This window comes from Rhyacophila brunnea, unplaced genomic scaffold (assembly GCF_057557595.1).
Source record: "Rhyacophila brunnea isolate RB1 unplaced genomic scaffold, BYU_Rbru_1.0 scaffold_4, whole genome shotgun sequence".
Lineage (NCBI taxonomy): Eukaryota > Metazoa > Arthropoda > Insecta > Trichoptera > Rhyacophilidae > Rhyacophila > Rhyacophila brunnea.
In genome coordinates this window covers 31,747,579-31,767,479 of record NW_028233068.1, presented here as the reverse complement: position 1 = coordinate 31,767,479, position 19,901 = coordinate 31,747,579, and the positions used below count along the sequence as shown (strand labels likewise).

Here is a 19,901-nt window from a genome sequence, read left to right as displayed (position 1 = left end):
TTGTTGTCCACTACCTCCCTTTATCTAGTTAGTGTGGTTGACAGAGCTGCCGTTAAAAATGTTACATTTGACAATTCATACCTCGAGATAGTTAACTTTTTGAACGCATCGTTATTGGAATAGTGCTGCTGTATTTACTATAGACATTTACCAAAGGCTAGGGCCCAGGGCCTGAAAAATAAATTAATTGAGTATGTACTTAATCAACAAATATTTCTAGATTGCCATGAATCAAAAATCACTTATGCAATATTAGTCAATTTCCTTTAAATGTCAATAGAATTAAGGTTAAATTAAAATTTTGGTTGAATAAATAATGTGATTTTACAGACAAAAGAAACAATTTTTAAATATGTGTCCCCAATATATACCAGGCCAGGGCACCTTGAAGGGTATATCTGAGTATATGAACCAAAGTATGTACCTGAGTTTATTAAGGATTGTCTGTTAGTCATTCACTCAACGTCTTGGGTTCACACTCTGGAACCCAATATAAATAGTGATTGGAAAAAAAATTATTCAGCCAACTTGCCCCTCGCCGATCAGAAGCACAGTGGTCCAACCCTTAGGAAGGCCAATATTTTAACTTCATACTTTTAAATATAATTCTAGTATTGGTTAAAAACCTATACTACAATTCAAGGAATGGCTTCAAGAGCTCACAGTCCATCTTTAGATGCATTGAAAATCATGAATTTACAGAATGTGTTAAATAAAAAAAATACATAAACAAAGTAATGATTATGTTAAAGAAATTTGAAATAAAAATTATAAACCTTAAATACCTGTAAACCTGAAATATTATATTAGGTAGGTATATATATGTACATTTAAAGTTAAGAATGACAATATGTATAGGTATCCATATAGCAAAATACCTTTTAATTTTTACTAACTATAAAAATGCAACGCTTAGAAATAATTACTAAACATTTATTTTAATACACAAATGGAATTCTAAAATTATCAGTCGATATCCAGCGATAAAAATAAAATGCCAACTGTAAAACAATGCACAGATGGTTGTTTTGTTGGAAATTTCGATTTATAGCAAAAAAATTGATTTGTTGCATATTAGCAAAATATTTACAGGACACAAATTTCATCGTTCTATGTGCAAAAAAAAGTTAAGTTCTACAATTATATATTATGTAGATCTTTTTTACTACTGGATATTTAACTAAAATAAAAGGAATTTTGAAATTAATATACGCCATGAAGAAATATAAAATTACACCATCGAGATGATTGTAAATAAATTTATAATACACTGCTATAATACATCTATCAGGTTCATAAAAAATGAATTTTAATGAGTTTTACAGTGCTTATTATGTCTACATTAAACTCTCAATTATCCGGATGGAAATTATCTGTGCATGAAATGAACAAGGATCTATACTGGCATTCGAAAATTACCGAATTACGATATTACCGAAATTACGAAAAAACCAGATTTTCTAAATAATATGTACTATTAAACATGTACAATAATATTCTGCATTCAAAATAGGTTATAGTATTTTAAAACCAAATTAAAATTAATAGTTTTGATTTTCTGAGTTTTTCATTTATCTGTGATCCTCGTCACCATCATAAGCCTGGATAATTATTGAGAGTCTACTGCATTAGCTAAAATAGTTACTATTTTCACATCTCAATGGAATTGATTAATTATAAGCTGGTAAATAAATAAAATATATAGGTAGTGTTTTACCATATTGCATGGATTGCGAGGCATGTTTTCCTATTTTGGTGTGTCTGAATTCAGGGTGTCATCAGTGACAATAATGTAGCAGTTGTGCCAATACCCAAAAGTGATAAAGGCAAAATCGTGTGGTGGAGCAGGTGGAGATCTGAATGGTCTGTAGTATCGGCATAATAACTGAATTGCCTAAGTTATTAGGGATAGTCGGGTGCTCATTTAAGAAATGCTGCATCACTAACACCCCTGATGGCCCAAAACGGTATTTTATGGAAAAATGCAGAGATAAAGGACACTGAGTTGAAATGTCAGACTCAGTGCGTGACTCAGCTCATATGAGGCTTTTGATTGTCATTGTATGACTTTCATCTATGCAATAAAGTTATTATTTTGTTATTTGTATTTAAAAATAAGGCTGCGTCTTATAATCGTTGCAATATGGTAGTTTGCTTAAAGCTAATATAGAATTAGGTACACAAACAAATAATAATAATATGGGTGTAGTCCTTTTTTTCTATTTTCCGAAAATATCCCGTCTAAATTATAAACATTTTGTATGTTACAATAAATTATTTTAACATGGTATAAAAACCGAAATGTTTTCGAAATGGCAAGACCTTACAAGATAAGGATCTTTAAGAGAAATATCTGTCAATGTAAATGACTCAATTAAAGTAGGATTACTCCTTTCCACGCGGACGGCACACCTGTTGTGCCCTCATTAATTGGCCATTCGATATAATTAGCATGTTATTTAAATGTGGTAATTAAATAGTAATTAAATGCTCCACGGTCAACAAGTTAATAAAAGTAACATTGTTTCAAAACCATCTTTAATCCTTTCTATGCCGCAATTAGTTAATTGATAGTAATTAACATAAGAATCGGTGTAATTAAGGCGTCCAAAGACGCTCTGGGCACTTAACCGGTTAAAATAATTATTGTGCAAAAACAAAATTATTCATGTAGAAGGAATGGAATTCTATATAAAAAAAAACTAGGTTGATTAAACTAAGTACAGTTTTAAATTATGGTAATAGTTATACTGGCAAGTTATTCATAAATTAAGTCAGTGGTTTCCAAGCTTTATGGTTACTACAGCCCATTAAAAAAAATGTTGACATTGCAAATGTATATTAATTTTGTGTAAAAAATGTATTTTTACACAAAATGTAATACATGAAGCAATGAAAGTTTAAAGAATTATTTTTTCACGCTCCCCAGTTTGGAAACCGCTGAATTAAGTGCAAAGTTTTATTTCTGTTATTTACATATAAAATCATCATACACCATTTATCATTAATAAATAATACTGCAGTATGTTTACAGCTAAGAAAAAATATTATGAAGTATTCGATTATAAAGATATTCATTTGAATGCAATATGTATAATCACACGGATGCTTAAAATCAGTCATTCATAATTACAGTTAGTTTACTTAAACGTCAAAAGTGGATTAAACATAAAGTTCAAAATATACTTTGCAGAGACATAAACATCATTCACAAGGCTCTTATACAAAGTGGATAGTTTTGAAGTTCTGCTCTCTCCTAGAGACGGCAGCTTCACATCTTTCAGTTCGTAATTCCTGCATCCGATGCAGCTTATCTCATAGACTTGAACGGTCGGTCGGAGTCCGTCAGAGCACTTTGCAAAGTTTTTAGATTCTATGGCACCTGTGAAACGTATTTTGTCATTGGGTCTGATTTTTCGGCTGAAGTTGGTGAAGTGGTGGCTGGCTTTCAATGTGATCTCCGTACCTTTCTTTAGCAATAGGCCTGACTCCATTTTTACTGTAATTTCATGCTCGTAGCTGAAACGTATTAGAAAATAATAAGTAAATAAACATCAATGGCGAAGGGTGGAGGTAGGCTGTGGAGATTAGACATAAATGGTGGACACTAAACTCTGTCAGTTGTACTTATTTGTTTTCATTGAATTAAAAATATAAATTGCAAATATTATTGGTTCATTTTTAAAATCCAATTAAACCCAGCTTAAAGCGAATCATAATGGATATTAGATAAAAATTATTCTTCCATCTATAAAATATCTAAAATTATTCCTTACATAATTTTAAGAGTTTTATAGATAGAAGAATATTTGGTACTGTTCGGTTATCAGGAATAAAGAGGCAAACAAATTTTGAAAATAGCCGATAAACTGGATTATTTGTTAGGTTGACCTAACCTAACCTAACCCAAACTAACAAATAATTCAGTATATCGGGTATTTTCAAAATGTGTTTTCCACTGTTGTATTCCTGATAACCGAACAGTACCATATTTTATCTATTATGGTTTGATCTAGAGGGTTTAATTGAAAATTAAAAACTAGAAGGGCTGATTTGACAAATAAACTTGTTTGATTTATACAAAATTGAAATGGAGCACCTTTTGGTCTAGTTTAATGCTTGTTCGGGCAAGGTGGAAATGCTTGCGTCGAGCAGCGGCGAACACACAGGCAAGCCCTATTTTTTACCTGGTCAATACACAGTCACCAGATGAGTGTCGCAGTAATGATGCAAGATTTAAAAATATAATTGACAAATTCTTTCTTTTTCGTGACAAAGGAGAACAAGTTGTAATCTATAGCCCCTTCCGATATGTTAAAAAAATCAATTGCATAACCATGTAAATATATGTGCTTTGTTGAATGTGTAAATTATTTTCAAAAGAAATGTGTCTGTTGGGATCTCAAACACAACTGAAATTCCTGTTATAAATTACTACACCCCTCCCCGAGTGACCCCATGCCGCCCATGGAAAGTAACCAATCGCCAAACGGAAACAATAGGTACAAGAAACTAGATAAGACTACAAAAATAAAGTTACATCAGTCCAGCAGTACATAATGTGACCAGGTTTTTCAAAGCTTGTTTGCAAATGACATTGAGTAATCTCTTTTCAAATATCTAGCCTTAGCAAAACAATATAAGGGTTTTTTATATTTTTTATTGTCTTTTCGTAAGTTACCTATCATAACTGTTAAGATGGCAAATTTTCCCTTCTTTCTCAACAATGTGCTCCAAAAATCGGCATTCTTTCAGGTGGTCTCCTTTTTCCTGTTCACAATCGAATGTGTATTTCTCACCATAGTAACATCTGAAAAAATAAACACAAACCAATTACTTTGTTCACACATACATCAATAAACCAGTCTGAATAATAAAAAATCAATAACCAACTGTTGAAGGGAACGCTTACCTAAACTGCTCAGCTAAAAATCCTGGTAGTCTGTCAGCAAAATAGTTCCAATTGTTTTCAATAGACGTTAGCCTTACACCGACAACGTATCCCTGCCAGTTCACCTTGACTCCGTTGAGAATACCACATTTTATTTGAGTGTTGGCAACATTTGATTTTTCCCATGCAGCGGAATGACAAAACGTTTGATACTCGTCCCATAAAAGGTGATAATGATCATTGTCGCCATCTTCCAAGAATGAATGACCACCGCTACCATATTTAGCAAACCTCTCGGCGTTCTCAGACCTTTCTTCATTGGCCATATCTAATGCTTCCTTTTCTGACATGTTATCATAGTGAAATTTTTGTATTTGAGGCGAGAATAGGTAGAGTAGTGTGATCATAGCAATCATAATCTAGAAAAATCGTGTTATACATTAGTTATTTATTACATTATTATTGTGATAAAGAAATACATGCTTCAAATAATAATAAGACGAGATGTATAAAATATTGCAGTTTATGAATATAACCAACTTTGCAATCCACCTCCAGTTTAATACTATTCTATTAACAAATACAGCTGGTTTTGATAGTTAATGAATATAATATAATATATGATGATTTTTCATCGTCTTGCTTCATGCTTAGAAACCAGAAACAACAAAAATAAAAATGGAGGTAGCCAACATTGAAACCAACAGCCTCAATTGATATCAAAAGTTTTTCTAGGAACAATCATGGCTTGTCGCAGGGGCATTAATCACTAATATGAAAAAATCACTTTTTATTCTAAAGTATTGCATATCGGACTCTACAAAGCAAAGGTTATATAAACAGACTTATTTTGATATGAAACAGCCATTAACCATGCATCCAACGCATTGGATTCTAGCTCTGGATCACCACTCTACCGTGGGTCAAAATTACGTATTAAGGTGAAAATATTACTTCAACTAACCTGTAATGGTGTCACATATTTTTTCATGGTCTCATTCTTAGCCAATAGACAGGTTATCAGAAGAGCAATCATGACGCCACTTCCCAAACTAATCATATACAAGACATCAGATAGAGTGATCAACTTGATAACAGCGAAAATTGGTAAGAAAACAGTTGCGACTCCCATTATGGGCAAGAATAGGAACATGCCGACGAGAGCCAAAGTTCCCCGTACAAGTCCATACATCGTGGCACCTTGAGAGTTAATTATGAATATTTGTAACCAACTCAAAATTACGCAATGTGGAATAGCATATTTATAACTACCGTGCCAGCGCTCTCTTTTTGCCATGGCCAGCAAAATCATCGGTATCATCAAATAGAATAACACTCTTGAATTAAGACAAAATTCTACACTATTACCGATAACATACGATGGGAAAGTTTGAATCTGGAGATCTAAGAACCTCCAACCCTGATTCACAATCGTATCGTTTTCATAAGGATATTTAGCGAGAACATTGATACCAAATGAAAGAAGCGAAAGCCAGTCGGGGAAACGACTGTAAGAATTATTTGATGAGAAAGTTATTAAGGTGAAAAAAGTGAGACAGAACGCCATAACTGTAAATTCAGATAGTGGAATCCACTGCGCGGCAATTATGGGATAAAATGAAAGATGAACTAATAAAGCAACAAAGAAATGTATAAAAGGTTTGAGGTTATTTTTTAAAAATTGCTGCTCTGACTCCTGCGAGTTCAAATTACCTTCACTGTATCGTAGAAATAGTCCCGACCATTTGCGAAAGTCTACAAATTCTCGTTTACAATGAAGCATTTTGAATGTGCTTACAATCATAACTATGAAACTGGAGTGGTAAAAAATTAATGGAAAAAATAGCACAATGTTTTCTGTACCGAAAATTGAATGTGCGAAAAACAGAAACAACATCTGTATATGTGTCAGGCGGTAAGAGAAGGAGGAAATGTATGATAATAGTTTGAGGTATATGATTTGCAAGAATATTATGGGATGGAGGAATGCCCTGTGCATGTACGGCAGGCGATCCAATAGTCTAAGATTTGGGTCTGTCAGAGTGAGATCTCGACTGACTATCGGCAGCTGGCCGTGACAATAGTTTATGGCCGCTGACACCAGATGATCTTCGCTGATGTTTCGAATAAATTCATCTTCAGCTGACGGTCGGTACTCTGTAAAATAAAAAAACAAATATATGTAATTTAAAATGTCACTCTATCTATTTAGCTATAATATATTTCTTTTTTTTTCATTGTTAACTAATTTTTTTCAGGTGAACAAAGATACATTTAAATATCTGGGTCATCTAATTGAAAGAAACAAATTAGGCATATTCCAAGATATTCCCACAATATGAAAACATGCCTTATAAAAATTGACACAATAATAATATGACATAACCAAAGGATTGAGCGAAGTAAAGAGCTTGTTTAAGATAATCAAAGTTAAACCTGGACTGTGGTGAAAGAAAAGACAGAAGAATACAAAACCAATACATAGACATTCAATATGATGTACCTTGCTGTAATTCTCCACCTCTCCCGTCTCCAGCGAGTCCATTATTAAAATTTCCTTCGCAAATATGATTGGATGCTTCTAATGCATTTCCTTCCATTCTTTCTTCACCTCGGAGTTCACCATCCTGTTTATCATCCCTATCTTCTTCCTCGCCACCCTTTTCTGCCGATTCTTCACCTGATGAGTCGTCGTCTTTCGAGCGTAGATTCCAAATTTCTCTCATCCGTTTCTCAAGCTGGGCCGATGTTATAAATTCTTCTCCATTTGACAGACTATGAAAAGATTAGTATTAGATTAGTTGAAATTTAATTTTGAGAATATCTGAAGGGAAAAATAAATATTTGTTATTAATAGTGGCTACCTGAATTGACAGATTTCAAAATTGTTTAGTAGAAATTAGAGAATGGATACGTAATTTAAGTGGTCAGGAATCAAAACTAAATGATTATTTAATGTTTACCTTGACAATTACAAGAATCCATTTAACATAATATCAAGTTTTTCACCTGAAAAGGGTGTAAGCGACATTTTAGTGGTTTCATTTCTTACGTCCCAAAATGTCCCTTCAACAAAATGTCATTCCATGACGGTATTACAACTTTTTTTAGTAGGACATTGGTGAAAAAATTTATGCGAAACCAATTATATTATTATTTCAATTTGTTTTCTTGTAAAATTCAAACTGTTCCTAACACCATTTGGCTTAAAAATTTAAAAATGATTTATTCTTCGAACCGCGAGTATTGAAATTACAAAACAAAAGCCTCACTCGTTTCATTTATTAAAACAGACAGTTATCAGGTCTCAAGGACAAACACTATTGTTTTTTTACTAAACTACTAACCTAAACTAGCAGTTTTTTGCTTGTGTTAGTAACTTGGATCAGTGATGCCAACCGTACTATAATTATAGTACAATACTATAATTTTTATTCTGCGAAAAATGTTCCTGTACTATATATTTTTCAGAAATACTATAATTTTTACACCTTTGTACTGAGATACCCGGGGTTCCAGCGGCTAGCTCAGGTGTCCATCGAACCCCGGATTCACAAAAAAAAAAAAAGATATAAACGGTTAGAGTGGAAATAAAACTCGGTCTTTCGTGTTCGTGACGTGGTCTTATATTTTCTTATGATTTTTAGTTTCACAAATTTATATCTGGGTTTTTACGATTATAGTCGCAGGTCCTATCCTATTGGAAAAGGGACGCTTACTAACTTTTTTTCTCTTTTTAAATTCCTCAGACCCACGCCAACTAGTAAAAGGGACTAGTGATTGGCCAAATCTGATCGCATGATCTTTGATTCGGCGAATCACGAGCCTGACCCTGGCGCCGGCGAGCGAGGATTTCACGCACAATGCGCGGCAAAATTTATTATATTTGAATACTTATATTTAGTCTTAAAATTATCTCTTTCATCCATCATCATTTATACTTTTTAAATCAAATTAAATTTATCTTAATTACACCTCCGCCCAGTATATGATTTTCACACACCGGACGAAGGCCTTTACTTATGAATAAAAAAAATACTTACGTGGTTGAGCAAGGAAACAGATTAGATGTTTTACGAAGCCGTTTCTAGAGGTCAGGGTTACGTTTCGACTTGATAGCTACTAAATGATTATTTTACACCGGGAGAAGCCCGCCTGTAACAGGGGTGTATCAGTACTATAATCAGCATAGAAAAAGATGGCAACACTGACTTGGATACACTATTATATCTATGTCTATGTAAATTCTATTAGAGACGAATGGCTCTGTTACTTATGAAATGTCTTTTATTCATTATATTTTATTATATTTTTTAAGAAGGTAGGCTTTAAATAATCGCCGAGTATGGAGTATTTGCCACTGCTGTCTATTGTACGTAACATATGACTCATGACTCACTGTCCGAGTGTACCTATATAGTTATTCTATCCGTTTACATATCATTTATATGCATTTAACAGGAGATCTTCACCAGTACATAATATATAATTATATAATAATTAGGGAATTAGATAATTCGATACCTGGCAAAAAGATCCCGAGCCGCTTTCCTTGCCACTGTCTCTTGTTGGCTGGCAGCTAAACAAGACTTTGCTCTCACCATCACTGTTGTCTGTGCCGCTAATACCCCACTCTGGACACATCTAGTGATGAAAATTATCTCAGTAAAGAACATTCCTACAAACATTCAAACACCTCAAAGAGAGATGTATGTGTTCGCTGTGGATACCATTCAAGCCAGAGGTTTTTCTACAAGGGATTTTACTGATATAATCCTTACAATTTCGTATGCTGGTTAGGTTACATTGTGTTGAGTTTTGTATGATAGATGTGTGTTGTGGGCAAGTGAAATTTTAGTACCCATACTTACTTTCACCACAAAGCACATTGATAAAAAAAAATAACGACAAAAGACATACACAAAAGACAATTGAAGGCTTTGGGGTAAAATAGTGTACACAACTCATATTCTTAGTTTCAAGAAACTTTGTTCATACATAAACCAAAAACACACAAACTCTGATAGGTTATAATATTATGAATACTATGCATAATTTATTATATATATAATTCTACGACATCCGTGAAGCGCTACAGTTGCATGACTACCAGTTAATTTTGTCAAAATTAGGTAGGACGCAGGTGGCTAAATTTTGTAAATCACATTGGGCAGAATCTGATGGATACAGGTTCGAGTCTTTTCTGGCGTCATATTTTTTCAATATTTTTTCTAACATATATGTTTCTGAGGAGTTTTCAAATTATGTATGTTCAATAAAGAATGTGTGAATTATTCGTTGAATAAGTTAAATGGTTTATTTTTTTAATACCAATACAACTGGGAATGGCTTTTGCCATATCCATTGTGTCACTATAGAATGATTCTAGTCTGCATATTGACAAGATGACATAGAATTAGTAATGAATTTAAGTAATACTTAAAAAAATATTGAATGATTATAATATGTACAGAAAACTGAGTAAATAAAAACAAACCGTCCAAGCATAGATCTAGCCTCTTTATGTCCTTGTTCTGTTGCACAAATGAGCCATTCCATTGCTTGCTGGATATTTGATTGTCTGTCTGCCTCCAATTCTGAAAATACAATTATATTGATTTTTCAACTGGATAAGAAACTGTACCTGTGTCTAATTATTTAAACATTAGTTTTCTGTAGGTAATGAAGATGCCATTGTCAAGTAAAGAATTATACAGGTGATACCAATGATATTTAAATATTGGGAAACATACAATAACTTTGGAGCAGGCATGTCTAACTTAAAATTCTCAAAAGTATCAAAACTGGCAGTGAACTACCAAACTCCCTCATTGTCACTCTTCAACTTGAAAAAACATATTATATGTAACTGATGATGACACTAAGGCATTACAAAATTTGCATGATTTAATTAAACAACACCTTGGTCAACTAACATAAATAAATATTAAATTCCTCATTCGCCGTGAGAATGATAAGTTTCGGTCTTCTTTTGGGCACTATGCACTCTGCACACATTGTTATATATTCTCCTACAGTGCAAAGGTTCTACTGCATAATGATAAGGGGAACTACGCCTTCATTTAAAGTGCGGAGATTCACATCTCTTCTTTCTCCCATTCCTGCAGTAGGCCGTGAGTGGAGTTCAAGTGGACTTTCTTAGGGTTAATTTAAAACGACGTTCATATAATATGATTGAGCAAATAAAAAAAGTAATTGTTAATGCTTCCCCTTCAAAATCTCAATAAATCGTATCATATTGTTGACGACTCATTTCCTATGAGCATGTGGTAGGCTCGACCAAAGTCCATCTCGTTATCGACGAGTTGGACATGCCTATTTTATAGTTAAGTCCCATATCACTGTTTTGGTGGTGAATATGACTACTCCAAACACATTTCAAAAAACAGTTTTTCCTTACCAAACAACTCTTGAAATACCAAAGCTTATGATGATGAAAAGAACTAAAGCGTAGTCCAGATCAAGAACATCTTTAGATGAAAAATGTTTTCCATCCACGTCGGAATATAAAGATACATGGACATTTGTATAAGAACATATTAAATGTTCTGAAACAATACAACTTTCAAACAGTTTGTATGTTCACTTGTTCACGAACTGACGTAATTTGGTCTGGATTAGGCATAAGTATGTGATATTTTGATCGGAACACAGTTTCATTAAAATTGCTCAATAAATGTGCTTAATAAGACTTTAAATGTTCAAGTGCCCATATCTCTAAATTTTGCAGATGTGGAATGGATTTATTCATCACCAAGGTGACAATATTAAGTGAGGGGTTAGGAAATTTTATTGAAAGTATGCAGTTGTTAATATTTATTTATATTGCATATTTTATAATTTACTAAGGTTTGCAATATTTTTTATCGATTTTACCGCATCTTTCTTCCAATAGTTGCTTCGCAAGCTGCACTTGTGATTCGACACATCCATCTTCAGCAAGTTGATTTCTCAGCCGGCGTAAAGAGCCTCTAGGACCATCTGATAAAAAAACGTAAAAAAATCATTGTGAAGATTGAAAATAGGTAGGTATAAATTATTTCAGTAAAAAAGAAGTAATGTAATTTTATAACCGTGGAGGTTCCAGCGTTTTCTGCCTGATGGCCTAGTTGGAATCATTATTATTGAGATTTCTCTGGTCACTTGAACCCCGCTGAGAACTAAACATTTACCGCGTTTGACAGTGACATAAGAATTTCAGTTCGGAGCTGTCAAATTAATAGACAACATGTGGAATAATAAGCAAACTTACGGAATTCAGAAGGGGTATTCAAAAATAATTAAACACCAAAGCACAACAAAACACTTTCATAACAAAACGACCGCTTTTGCTTAGTAATTATTCGTACCATTGTAGGTACCGTTTTATTAATAAATCTCGTGAAGCTATTTTTAGATTTATGTCCTTTTTTAATAGCCTTGCAATAAAAATAAACAGGAACGTATATTATTCGCTATTGACTCTGAAGTCCCTTGAGATGTTGATCGTATTTTTCGCCTTGTGTTCTTCTGTGCTGGCCCCTTTTTACCCCCTTTTCTTCTCGATTACTTAACTCTCTGGTTGCTCATTTTGTTTTACCGGCTGGCAGGACTGACGCTTCTATCGTAGCGTGCTTTGTCTTTGGTTCTGCAATAGTTGAAATTTTTCCCTTTGTTCGGAAGCGAAAAAAATTTGTCAAAAGTTTAAGTGCAGTTAAATTGTGAAAATTGTGCAATAATGGAGCGTAATGAAGCCAGCAACGTCGCGGAAGGACTAGCGACGGAGACCGACTCGAATGAGTCGGAATTGCTGTTGGACGATCCAGTGGGTGAACTGAGGGCAACAGTAATGTCCCTGGATAGCAAGGTATCACAGATTTTTTCAATCTTGACCCAACAGGGTCTACCTGCAGTGGTGCCTACTCCGCTGAGGCCGACGGTAAACATCGACTCTCCAGTTTTTTTACGGCCACCCGCAAGGCCTGAAACAGCGGAAAAACCTAAAGGCCATATTCCACTGGCAGACGCACAGACCCAACCCGATCCAACGATCGACGCCGACCGTCGTCGCCAGCTATTTGCAATTACACGCAATGATTCAATCTCGATGGTCCTTGATTTGATTGGTTTAAAATAATACTAGTGTTGCTATTATTAAAAATATTGGTTGGTGAAAACTAGATATTTCTTAGATTGGTGGCTACACTGAACGCATTCCCGCGCAATTTTACGTCAACAAAACTAAGCTGTCAAAGCTAGCGAGCATCAAATCTGTTAAAACTTACGCGGCCGTTTGAGATTTATAGAAAGTTTTGTATACTTATTGTTAATTTACATCATGAATAACTGGGCGAGCTTGAATCTCCAAACCAATCGATTACAATCGATTGAAATCGAGAATTGAAATGAAGTATGAACGACCGTTGCGCGAGCGGGCGAGTATTCGGCTATTTTCGTACGCTTTCGGCAATCTTCGCTTGTTAAATGAATGGATCGCGCGACTGATAATAGGAAAATTTCCACTTTCGACCCGATCGCTCACAATCCTTGAAAACCATAGAGAATAGAGTTTGACAGTCGTGGCAGACGATCGGGCCAGACGCAATCTGCCAATGGAATATGGGCTTAACAGGATTCCGTTGCCTGTATTTAGTGTCATAGTTCAGGAGCCTGCTTTTCCGACGCCAGACAAAGCTCGGGTAGCGGAACTTACCAGGCTCCAACTGTTCGACACAGATAATTGGGCGGGGGTTCGCTACACTGAAACCCAAAAACAATATTTCACACCCCGTCTTTCGTTGAGTTGGGATTCAACGATGAGTTACGCCCCTACGATCGTTCATCGCAAACGATACATCTAATGGAGCGTACGATCGCCGGCCTCCAAAATGCGATGCTCGCTCAAAAGGAGTGAATTCGGGACGCGTTACAGCGAGTGGTCGACTCTGACAGCGACCACACTATCGGTACGGTTCTTTTTGAGACGGTCTTAAAGGAGTTCGGGCCCTCTTCAGCACTCAACAAAGTGTCCAAGGACGTCACCCGAGTCCTTTGTGGAAAACGGGCAGAGTTGGTTCAGACGAGGCGGAAGAAAATCCTCTCTGGTATAAAAGACACCTTCACCCGAAAGGCTCTTAACAAGATCCCACCTAGCGCCGAAAATATCTTCAATAAAGATAAACTGGCGGAGTTCCTAGAAAGAGGTGGGGGTCGTGAGAAGGTCTTCGATCAGACCACCAAAGTGGTTGACCAGGGCAGGGAGAGTCAACCTAGCACTTCGTCAGGTGGACACAAGGACACCTTTCGGAGGCAGGAATACACGAGGAGGATACCAGACCAGGCTAGGGGTGGCTTGCCGAGAGGCCCATGCCCATCCAACCGAGGTTTTCCCAGAGATAATCGAGGTGATGCGAGGGGCACTTTCCCTAGACGCAGGTGACCGGGTTTCCCTCACCACGTTCAAAGGGGGACGCCTCCAGCATTTCCAGGAAATCTGGCAGGCCAAGGGTGCACCACCAATATTATTAAAAATAATAACAGGAACCCGTATTCCGTTTATAAAGAAACTCCCTCTAATAATGCCTTCCGTACAATTCCAGAAGGATTTCCAAACGCGACAATCGCCGGAGATCACTTCACAAATCACGGAACTGAAGAAATCGGGAGTATTGGAATTGGCAGAACCATCTCCGAGCTTCCTCTCAACCCTGTTCCTAGTAAGGAAGCAAGACGGCAGTCAACGACCCGTCTTCAACCTAAAACGCCTAAACGGTTTCCTACAACCAAGGCCGTTCAAACTGTTCCACCATTTCAAGGTCCCAACATTCCTGCAAAAGGAAGACTGGTTAGTAAAAATAGAGCTAAGCCAAGCGTACCTACATGAACCTATAGCTTATTATATTTATATTTACCAAGGAGAACTCCTTCAATTCACGTGCCTTTCGTTCGGACTGTCGGCAGCACCAAGACTGTTTGCCTCATTACAAACTGGATGGCCGAACACCTTCGGGGAAATGGTATGAGAATCGTCGCTTACTTAGACGACTTTCTGATGGCAAATCAGTCCAGAGAGATTCTTCTGTCGCAACTGACTTATATGATAGATTTCATGCAGGCACTAGGCTGGATAATCAACAAGAAAAAAATCTTGTCTGATTCCAAGCCAACAGCGGGAGTTCTTGGGTATCACGTGGGATACTCACAAAAATCGAAAATATCTATCAACAGAGAAGTGCACATCACTTCATCACCACCTGTAATTGCAGATCCAAAAAGGCAGTTGGTCGCTCAGGCAGGCCCAACGCCTCCTCGGGCGACTCAACTTTGCAACCATCGTCACTCCACAGGGGGGGTTGCATTGCCGACGTCTACAACGTATGAGCGCTCAATTATCAAGGAGCCACCCTCACAAATCAACATCGATTCCACCACAAGCTCGAGAGGACATCATGTGGTGGATTCGAGCGGTGGGCTCCTCAGGAAAGATTCACAGGGCAACCTACAATCACTTCCTCACCACAGACGCAGCCGATTCAGGCTGGGGAGCGCAGTTAGACGAGTGCCACCTATCAGGTACATGGACAAAACGCCAATCCACATGGCACTCCAACCGAAAAGAGCTGTATGCAGTACTCTCAGCCATACAACTCCGGGAGCAAACGCTCAGGGGATCAGAATTACTCCTACAAACCGACAACAAAACAGTGGTGGCCTACATCAACAACGAAGGGGGCGCAAAGTCTGCAACCCTACTAAGTCTTTGCCGACAGATCCTGGAAATCGCCAACCAGGCCAGTATATCATTGACTGCACAATACCTTCCAGGAAAATACAACTGCGTGGCAGACCATCTCTCTCGCAGCAAAATTATCCCAGAATGGCACCTAGTTATGGCGGCTACAGCTCCCCTATTTCAAAGATGGGGACTCCCAGACGTAGACCTGTTCGCGTCCAACACAGCCCATGTTGTCGCAACGTTTGTCTCACGAAATCCGAACGATGCCTTTGCACTGTTCCACGATGCCTTCAGTCGACAGTGGGACTTCAAACTAGCCTGGATATTCCCGCCACCGAATCTAATTCCACAAGTATTGGCACACCTGAACATGGCAAGGGGAAAATATTCATGGTCCCATGGTGGAAGAAGTGTTTTTGGAGCGCAGTTACAGCAGAGATCACTGGAACCCCCCTACCCGATCCCGCACTTGGAGTCATTTCTAGTGGATACGGTGACAAACCATCCACCTCCACAAGTCCGGGACCTATCACTCCAGTTATGGATAATTTTGGGTGGGCAGAGTTAGTTTCTAGCTGGTCGGTAGAGGACAGATCACTTCTCACTTCCGACCATCCACTTTGAAGACTTATAGACCTGCATGGGACAAATGGAAGACATGGTGCATAGCCAACACGATAAGCTATAATACCCCCGAGCCGATTGGAGTTGCTAGATACCTGGGTCACTTATACAATAAGGAAGGTCTTTCATATAACACTATTCTTGTACATAAGTCGGCCATAGCTACCTTTTGCAAACCTATGATCAGTAAAGACATCAGCAGTAACATAGTAGTGCGTCATATGTTAAAAGCCATATCCATCCGCAAGACTAGACCTACAAAACCACCGATTTGGGATCCAAGAATAATAGTGGACTACCTCAAGAAAACAACACCATTAGTATACAACCTATATGAAGTTTCACGCAGAACAGCTATATTATTATTACTCGCATCGGGACGACGGCTTCATGACCTTACCCTACTCAGTGTAGCGGAAAATGGCCTAGTCGATAATGGCGACCATATAATTCTATGGCCAGTGTTTGGTTACAAGACAGACACATCAAGGCACCGCCAATCTGTATGGAAATTAAGCGCTTCCAGTTGCCAAAACATCGATCCAGTATTTTGGCTACGAAAACTTATCTGCGTTTCCAATGATAGAAGAGGGTGGTAATATTCCGGCATTATTTATCTCGTCAAGAGGCCCCCCAAAACCTGCGACTCGAGCAGTCATCGGAAATTGGGTGAAGTCAGTACTCGCTGAGGCAGGGGTACAGGAATCACCAGGCAGTTCTCGATCAGCAGTCGCATCTCTAAATTGGTTAGAGAATTACCCCATAGATGACATCCTGCAGAGAGGTAATTGGCGCCAAGAAGCTACTTTTAAAACATTTTACCAGAGACCGATAGACACACAGACTTCTACAGCGGGGGAACAAAATATGTTGACCTCTCTGTTCAGCCCGGTGCACTGAGCCTAAAAGCAAGGAGATGTTATACCTAATTCTCATGTTAGGTTCATCCACCTTATCTTGCTTTACCAGGTGATAACAAACAGATATCTCAAGGGACTTCAGAGTTAATAGCGAATAATGAAAGGAGTTTTACCTACCATTAAAACTCTTATTATTCTTGTTGACTCTGAAGTCCAGAGAACACCTACCTGGTTTCCTTGAGACATATCAAATTGAAGAACCAAAGACAAAGCACGCTACGATAGAAGCGTCAGTCCTGCCAGCCGATAAAACAAGATGAGCAACCAGAGAGTTAAGTAATCGAGAAGAAAAGGGGGTAAAAAGAGACCAGCACAGATGAACACAAGGCGAAAAATACGATCACCTGGTAAGTTCCGCTACCCGAGCTTTGTCTGGCGTCGGAAAAGCAGGCTCCTGAACTATACCTAGGTATTTTAGAAATGAAATCACCACCCAGAATAATATTATGGATATTGTACAATAAATTGTATTATTTATCATAGAGATAATATTTGTGTTGAATTACCTAATTTAATATACAATATCACAATTGTTATTCAAGTAGGTACCTACGCTATGAAAAAAGTTTTTTTGTCAAAAAAACGTTTGATAATAATGCATTGAATTGCCATAAACAAATTGAAAGCCAATACCATAGACTAATATGGCAAATACTTTCTATTTTTTAATTGTATATTGTCTATGTTTCTAATCATAGATAATATACGTAAATTTCTAACCATTTCTAACCTCAAAATAATTCAACCGACTGACGTTTCGGTTGCAATCGGTAAAAATATATAAAATGTTGCGGCTGTTTTGTAATGGTACAAATATTTTTTTGTTTTTTTTTTTTTGTAAAAATTGTTATACATTAGGTATTTATTTTTTAATGTACATATTGTTTTCATTGTTTTAGCTGTACGGAATCGAACGATAACGGCAGCGAAAAATGGGATAACGAATAAAATATCCAAAGTAACCACCGATCTAAATGTTCCGAGAATGTTTTATAGCACATTAAACTACAACATCGGAACATCATTGAAAGTACACAATCCTGTCGGTAGCATTCTTTTAAATCCAAAGATAAATATTCTCGCATCTCAGATAGTTCCGTCACGAACCGTAACGAAATTTTCACTGAGAAGTGGAAAAAGAAAAGCGGTCAAAACGGTATTACACAGATTTTTCCGCTTGCATTGGGGTGGCTGGATAAGAACTCGAGCTGGACGTCACAAGAGGTTGTGGAAAAAGTCCCAAAATCTGAAACGAAAATTGAGACAGCATGTTTTTTGTAATGGCACTCAGAGCTGGCTCCTGGATTCCATGGTAACAAACTTTTGGCGTAGACCAAAATATTACGTAGACGATCCGTACGAGCCTTACCACAAAAGAGAAGAATTTGATATCACCAGAAAGAAGCCAATAGTTCGTAACTAACCATTTAAATTGTTTGTTACTATAAGTATTATGTTACTCTCATACTAGTTCTACATATTGTTTTATGCCATGGGCCATAAAAACGTATTGATACTTTTCTTTCAATACCACTATACCTGTTACAATACTTTCTTTCTATTCTAATATTGATATTTTGCTTTTTTTGTAAAAAAAAAGATTCATAAAAATTAACAATCATAACAATTGTCATAAAGAACTGGCCCGTAATCATTTATTTGTATTCTGCTTCAATACAGTATCACTCGCGTTGAAGGTGTGCTCAATCTGTCAATAAACTTCAAATTATAAAAATGTGGTCTTTATCAAAATTTAAATACTTAAAATGTTCTTTTTCATATAAATTTATCGTAGTAAATAAATAGATACTTATATAAAATTATATTGAGTTTAATTGCACCTACCTCTGTTAAAATGTAATTTATTTTTTCCAAAATATGAATTTAACCTATTATAACCTATAATATAACCTATTATAAAACATTTAAAAATTTCATAGATGGATAGTTGTTTTTAATTGTTTATAATTTATGTTATGACAGCATTAGTATCGTCCTCAATATTAGTGTATAATTTGAGGATTTATTATGGTGGAATGCCATTGATGATAATCATAAAAACAATCCACATTAAGATATTTCAATATTACAAGAAGTTTATGACATTTACTTACATTTTTAACGCTGAAAATGTGGACTGAATGGGATTCCAACACAAGTCTATTACTTGCCGAACATTGCACCAAATTTTTACTTTATTATAAATTTTGTTTACAATATTTATTTTTCCTTAAGAATCGTGAGTAGAATGATCCCGAATGATTGAATTCGCATCTGTAGTAAAAGACTACACACTTCTTCCATCTTGTACGAGATTGACCATGTCTTGTTTGCCATCCTGCTTCCCGAATGTCAATTTCTTTGTCATGCACGACTCGTCCATTCTGTATACATGACCCAGCCATCTAAGGAGGCCTAATTTGATGTGGGCTTTGATACAAAGCGTACAGCTTGTTATTGCATCTCCAAATGACATACCAATAGGTATTTTATGGATCAATTTCAAATTTCTTTAGGTCGGAACAAACCCGGCATGTGAGTATGACAGAAAATTTTCACCAGTGCTTAATGATAAACATAACGTGTCTTTTCTACAACCATATTAAATATCCATTTAGTGTACACATAGATATTTTCATGAAAAAAAAATGATATGGTGCTTCAACCTATCCCACTACACTTTCAACCGATCAGTCATATTGTCGAAGATACGAGAATGCGTTGCAACTTT

General features: G+C 36.5%; 2 protein-coding genes across 3 annotated transcripts; one reads left to right on the top strand and one right to left on the bottom strand.

Annotated features, from left to right (window-relative positions):
* Positions 1–1,754: 1,754 nt before the first annotated feature.
* wfs1 (wolframin ER transmembrane glycoprotein wfs1) lies at positions 1,755–12,145 on the bottom strand. Of its 2 annotated transcripts, XR_015071505.1 has the most exons (10): positions 11,986–12,145; positions 11,789–11,893; positions 10,389–10,488; positions 9,416–9,535; positions 7,395–7,666; positions 5,856–7,048; positions 4,913–5,310; positions 4,682–4,810; positions 2,632–3,519; positions 2,109–2,536 (listed from the first exon to the last, which is right to left on the bottom strand). XR_015071505.1 is itself a non-coding variant. In XM_085954359.1 (9 exons), the coding sequence occupies exons 1-9, from the start codon at positions 12,029–12,031 to the stop codon at positions 3,141–3,143; spliced, it is 2,742 nt and encodes a 913-aa protein (XP_085810485.1). In that variant the 5' UTR covers positions 12,032–12,145; the 3' UTR covers positions 1,755–3,140. The 2 variants fall into 2 exon arrangements, 1 of the variants encoding a protein (XP_085810485.1); XM_085954359.1 differs by having other exon boundaries at positions 1,755–3,519.
* A 5,752-nt stretch (positions 12,146–17,897) lies between these two features.
* mRpL35 (mitochondrial ribosomal protein L35) lies at positions 17,898–18,993 on the top strand. Its single transcript, XM_085953776.1, has 2 exons — positions 17,898–17,977; positions 18,070–18,993. The coding sequence occupies exons 1-2, from the start codon at positions 17,956–17,958 to the stop codon at positions 18,591–18,593; spliced, it is 546 nt and encodes a 181-aa protein (XP_085809902.1). The 5' UTR covers positions 17,898–17,955; the 3' UTR covers positions 18,594–18,993.
* Positions 18,994–19,901: the final 908 nt, after the last annotated feature.